Source organism: Athalia rosae, chromosome 2, assembly GCF_917208135.1.
Source record: "Athalia rosae chromosome 2, iyAthRosa1.1, whole genome shotgun sequence".
NCBI classification, from domain to species: Eukaryota; Metazoa; Arthropoda; class Insecta; order Hymenoptera; family Athaliidae; genus Athalia; species Athalia rosae.
The window spans coordinates 10,158,759-10,164,893 of record NC_064027.1 but is presented as its reverse complement, the minus strand read 5'-3'; the positions used below and the strand labels follow the sequence as shown (position 1 = coordinate 10,164,893).

Genomic DNA, 6,135 nt, shown 5'->3' with positions numbered 1-6,135 from the left:
ACCCACATTGTACAATTCAAAGGGAGCTATATGAATTCGAGAGAGTTTTTATAATGTCTCGCGATTTATGAGTGACATGAATGGAGAGTCGAACGTCACGCGTTCTGCTATAAGCGAGGACATGAGTCAACATTTTGGTAGGACTTCAGAAGAGTTTTTCTTTGTTCGATTTCATTCATTTTTTTATTTTTAACAAAAAGTGCCGAAGCACAATCCGGTTTCCCTTCGTGGGGATTTTGGAATTTCAAAAAATGGAATATTAACTTTGTCGTAGAACGTGAATAGCTTCAATGGAAGAATTGCATCGTTGGTAACTCGCAGAAATATGCGAAGGCTGCGTCGCAGGCTACGTCATCGAGACCTCCTTCGTTGAAGAAGGCGCCGCAATGTTGTTTTCCCTCACCGTTGTCCGGCTGCCCACCCCACTTGTCCGTCCATTTGGTGTATCCAGTACGAGCCAGCGATTCACCTGATATCGAAACCCATTCACCCTCTTTGTAGAGGTCGTGGATGCCCACGTACGCCACGTAGTTGTAGGCTGCGTTCTTTATCGGCCCTGACGTGTTGAACATGTCCATCAGCACCTGCGCCATTACCATAAAATATTTATAGTCATTGTTTGGAAACTCATTTACTCCGAGTCCCCATTGCATAACGTTGGCGAATCGAAATGGTTCGGATACATTCAACACCGTCTCTTCGTCACTTCGTCGAGAGGGTTTGTCCGTTTTTAATAAATCCAGTTACGCGTATTGAAAGTGACGAATCTAACGGTACCCGCCATAATGTTACCCGCAACTCGTTTATAACCTTAATTCACAAACACACGTGCAACCTGACTTACCTGCGCTTCAACGACGGAGTTAATGACTGCGAGGTGGCCGCCCTCCTCGTTGCACATTTTCCTCGCCTCGTTCCAGGGCAGAGCTCGCGTGTGGAGTTTGTGCGAACCAACACCTGGCGTGTATTTGTAGTCGTCCCTTATCGGCAACCTGGATGGGCCGAGGCTGCAGACGCAGGGCATTCCGTGGAGTACAAGGTTCTGCATCGAATTGCTCGATCCCCAGGGTAAAGGGTGATTCGTGCCGGTCCCCGATTCGATCTGGGCAGGGGAATTTGAGGACGAAGGACAATGGCACGGTGTTTCGGTAGATTGGACTCTGCTGGGTCTAAAATTTTGTTCTGTATTCGGTTCCACGGAAGGAGCAGCGCTCACTTGCGTTAAGAAGGCGATGACCAGCAACTTCCACATTTTATTAACGTTCACAGGGACGACCAAAATTCACTGTGTCCAACAATCGACTGAAGTCCCTCCAACAGACTCGGAGTGATGAGCTCACTAATTAGTAGTTTCCTATCGACAATCTACTCGTGTATTATGTGCGGAGAGGAAACAAGATAAGCGATAAACGCTCTTGTTGAAGGACCCCTGTGGCGACTTTACGACTCTAAATGTATAGGGTGGGACGACGACTCTAAGCTGGTCTGATATACGCCTACAATGACGAACATAACGTCAAGGGATCCCTTGATTTTGCATTGTTCTGTGTCAGCGTCTCACGTCAGACCAATATGCGTCATTTGTTATGCTTATCAAAAAAATTTTACGGGATATCGGAGGAGATCTCAAAGGATCTTTTTTTTTATCCCATTGCGTCAATGGTGTTCAATAATGCTTACTTTACACCGATACCTGCTCGGAGGTCGAATTTGATATTCATCTCATACACACGTTCGATGACCGTCTGCTTACCGTACAGACTTTTGAAATCCTTCTGAAGAAAACTTAGATTGAATCATTTTTTGAACATCACGGTTACGGTATTGTACTCATGCACAATTTTTTCCCCAATAGATTCCATCCGGCAGTCGAACTCGTTGAAGACAATCCACCGGTGTTCTCATTTATTTTTTCTGTTCTTTATTCCAAATCTATTTGCCGCCTATTAAGCGACGCATCAAAAGCGTTAAATTCAATTTTAAACCTCGATGAACCATTCTGGTATGGATTCACCTGATAGAATTGACATTTTCTGCCGCACCCTTTGAAAACCCATACCGTCTACTTCACTGGAGCTCCGTAGCTATTGTTGAAGTCATTCTACAGACATGCATTTCTGGTAATTTGGGGTCATTTTTGTCTTATCTTCCGACAGGTCAATCTGGAACAAGATATACGTGCTTGTACATACCAAGTTCAAAGTCCTCTTGGGATCATAAATTCCGGTGGTATGAAACTGTAAATGAAAATTCTCAAAGCAGTTTCTTACGGTTGAGAATTGAAAGGATGTCACCGATGAAGATTTAAAATAATGAGTATACGAGATAAAGATTCTCTACTTTCACTGCCATACGCTTTGTGATTCATGCGTTGCTGAGAGATTTAGAATCATTGCTTGTTGCGGTTACGGCAGATATTGTGCTTGGACATATAAGTATTAGCGTAATAGTAATTGAACTACGCTATAATGGCCGAAGTACATTCCACTATTTCCCTCGCGTCTAGAATAATTTGACGTGAATTTGTCAGATCCCATTGAACATGCACAACGGTACGTATCGATCATCTTTTTCATTTCAAGCATCGGCGATATCGTTTGATTTCGCGTACGTTTTGTGGACCTAATTTATCCGCTCGTTTTCCTAATAACTCTCTCTTCTTCGGGGCAAGTTAAGCTTGTTTATGCATCGAACATTATTCTTTGCAAACAACTACGGAAGGGGGTGGGAGAGAGAATTGAGGCGATTGATAGCTTCGCAGATTATCGAAGATTCATTCGGGTCAGAAAGGCATGCGATATATACCACTAAATTGATGGTCTGCCTCTTTTGACGATAAATGAACGTCTCGCGAAATTCATCGTCGACGTAACGATTTCGCGAAGGAGAGAGGAGAGATGAAACCCTTTGGCCTTTGAATAAACAAGATGGGGTTTTAATTCGCGGAGTAGACGCTAAAAACTGCACAGCTGGCCTTGGCAAATGTATAAAGGGAATCTCGGATGCAGTCAGTTTTAGACGCGGGCAATTGAAAGCACAAGTAGAAAGAACACGGCATTTCACTTAGTGAAATATTTAAATATGTACACAGTAGTTAAGAAGATTAACTTGCTCCGGTACACTACAGCCGCTTTTTAGCATTATTTCACGAATTTATGAAGAAACTGGCTCCTCGCACGAGACACAAGGTCGAGTTCCTTCCTTCATGACGGTCTCAAGAGTCTATATTATACCGCGGCCGTACGGCGCCAGTACCAGATAACCCGTAGGCCAAATATTGAATCTATATGTCAATAATGTCCTCTGCGCTCAACAGCAAAACATAATTTTTCGGGCTTTTCCAACAATTATACTACTGACACGATTATCGACCAAACACAAAAGGCAGCAGCTAATTTTCTGTAAAAAAAAACAATGTCGATATTTTTGACCCAGATAAAATTTGTACTTTGGTCTTCGCGTGAGCGAGGAATACTCGATAATTAGAAATTGTGATAACTAGAACTTGGAACACTCAGAACGTCTGTTGGGCCGGGTTGATGCTCATATTTCAACTGGGTAGGTAGTTGTAATTATGAGGATATGAAACTTGGCTCCACTATTACAGCAACGCAATGGATAGCGCGCGGCGTAGAGGCAGCCGCAACAAAGCCTATGCGTCGTGACCGCGCGTACGAAGGTGCCTTAATAAGCCGTTAAACTTACCTGATGACTATTACACCAAATTCTCGGAAATGATTTCTATGCAGCTGCAGTGTTGATTATTTTTTCAACTCGGTGGCGACAGCGATTCTTTGGAATATTTTGATCTGGTACGTACAACATACACGTGAGATTTCGAAAGCTGACTCGTGAGTTTCAGTATTTTGCTCTTCCTATTCGCTTTTCATTGAAAATATCACAGGCGCACCGCTTCATTTGTCAATCGTTTAGTTATATAGTTCAACAGAGCGGAATAAAATCCTTGAGACAATGTATTACTTTGAAGGCGCAATTGCGCATTAAGATGAACCAAGACCTGCGTGTAGATTATAGATATATCAAAGCTATGCATTTAAAAATCGGTGATGTTTGATCATCGAAGCTTGACTCCCAGAGCATAACACGAGTGCCATATCGTTCGAGACTCCCAACTTCGAACTGAAATCAGATAAAATACCGAACTAGGTTCACGAGAGCGTGAAATTGAATTACGAACGGGGAGTGCGTGTGTGCTGCTCACGGGTCTCTTCAAACAAACTAAAGACCCTACAATCTTACGGATGAAATGGTGAAGCATTTGGACGAAACTTATTATTCTAAGCAGGTTCATTGTCGATCATATCTAAAATGCATCTGTCGTCTAAATGATCGTTGCTCAATATTACATAGTGCCACAGTGGTATATTACGAGATACAAAAAAGTATGCATAAAGTAACGCATCGACTTTCCTCTTTGAATTCTTGTGGCCTAGTTCGAGGAGAGATCATCTTGCACCCGTGCAGCCTCCGTCAACTATGTATCGCCGTCAAAGGTGCCCAGTCATTTTGAGTAGCTGATAACGACTATTAGTGGACTGCTGGTCCGATGATTGGATATCAAGCAGCCTCAACCGTGACGCACCATTCAGTAGCGGAGATCGGTGTTATGAAATATCCAGTGGATTTCGTTGCTATGATTCTCGTATTTTAAATCGAATTGGTTATAAACTTTGAGAGCAATCAGTGATTGTGAATTTCAAATTAACCAAGCTTATGGACATCTCCGTAGATTGCGAACTCTATCATCTCGATAACCATGTGGAAACACAAACGTATTTAGGGAGAATAGTGTTGGTACAGCTGTATGATTAATACCACGTGTTTAGTTACGCGATGCGTGACTGATTTCATAATTTCTCTATGAAGCGTATAAATCACAGATGTGAGACACGTACAGTGCTCACATACAAACGCGATTATTACAAATATATTTATACTTAGCTGTAACGTTCAATGTAGAAGAAAGACATATATTACACTCAACGACTCGTGTTTTCTTTATTTTCTGCTAAAGTTCCAGGCGGCTATTATTGTACGATTCATCTGCACGCCGAACCTTATACTGCCTACAGTTGAACAAGGAGGAAGCACGCAGCATGGAACGGTAGTAGTGGTTTTAACCAGCAAACGTGATTTTAACATTTTTTCATTAAAAAAAAAAAAAGGAAAGTAATTGACCGCTGTAAAAAGCGTGTAATAGAGTTTTATATATTTCTTGTGTTATACAGAGTGACGCACGTCGTACCCACGTGACCCACGCCGTACTCGATTGGCCAAATCAGACTCCGCCCACAACGGGGATCGGAGGTGACTCGTCCTGTACATCTTGTGCGAAATTACGCTATAATACGATCACGCGAAAGTTTTTGAACCGCAGGTTACAGTTATATTGTCGGTTCTTGTTTGAATGTAATAAAGAAAGAAAGGTATTCATCTCAGCGAACGCGAATCTTTCCGTCGCTTTACTGAACTTTGTGAGGTGTGAATGGCCTCGGGATTAGCTGCTGCATGCGTGACAATATAATGGAGATGAAAAGCAAGACTAATGGTGATAGTACGGTGACCGACTCCGTGGTCTTCGGGTCTCAACGTGACATTAATCAACGTCTCCGTTCGTTGCACGGCTACGTTTAAGTCTCCACCTATAATAGATATATCTTCAACTTTCAGAAGTATGTACGTTCAACGTACGAACGTCCGTCAAACGATCTGCTTCGATTTCCGGTTTTCAAACTAAATCTACGTAACCCTACCTTATACCTACGTCTCGACCATCGAATCGATTCGATGAGTATACTTAACTCAACGACACCCTTTTAATTATACCTTCTTGAAAGTATCTGACGACAAATCCAATCAATCTCTGCGATACGAATGCTCCGATGATCCCATTCGACGAGCTTGTTTACTTTTAACTTTTTTTTTCACTTCATAAGTGAATATGTTTTATTTTTCCTTGAAAAAGTAGTTTACTCCACTTCGTTTTAATTTGTAGATTAAATCTCGATATCGTGAATGACCTGCAGGGATATTGAACAAAATATGAAAGATGTATAAAAAGAAAAATATTGACACAGACACTCGAATGTTATATAAATTAAAATTGAGTGGAAA

The 6,135-nt window shown here is 41.9% G+C and overlaps 1 protein-coding gene across 1 annotated transcript; it reads right to left on the bottom strand.

The window, feature by feature from the left end:
- Nucleotides 1-233: 233 nt before the first annotated feature.
- Nucleotides 234-2,059, bottom strand: LOC105683295 (hemolymph lipopolysaccharide-binding protein-like). Its single transcript, XM_012395813.3, has 2 exons — nt 845-2,059; nt 234-584 (listed from the first exon to the last, which is right to left on the bottom strand). Exons 1-2 carry the CDS (start codon nt 1,250-1,252, stop codon nt 288-290), a joined length of 705 nt encoding a protein of 234 aa, XP_012251236.2. The 5' UTR covers nt 1,253-2,059; the 3' UTR covers nt 234-287.
- Between the last annotated feature and the right edge of the window lie 4,076 nt (nt 2,060-6,135).

What these genes read in the sequence shown, in the direction of transcription:
- LOC105683295 (XM_012395813.3), bottom strand. Translation starts at nt 1,252, where the DNA reads ATGTGGAAGTTGCTGGTCATCGCCTTCTTAACGCAAGTGAGCGCTGCT. An exon ending in ACTCCGTCGTTGAAGCGCAG is followed by an intron (nt 585 to 844) that starts GTAAGTCAGGTT and finishes GTAATGGCGCAG; the next exon opens with GTGCTGATGGACATGTTCAA.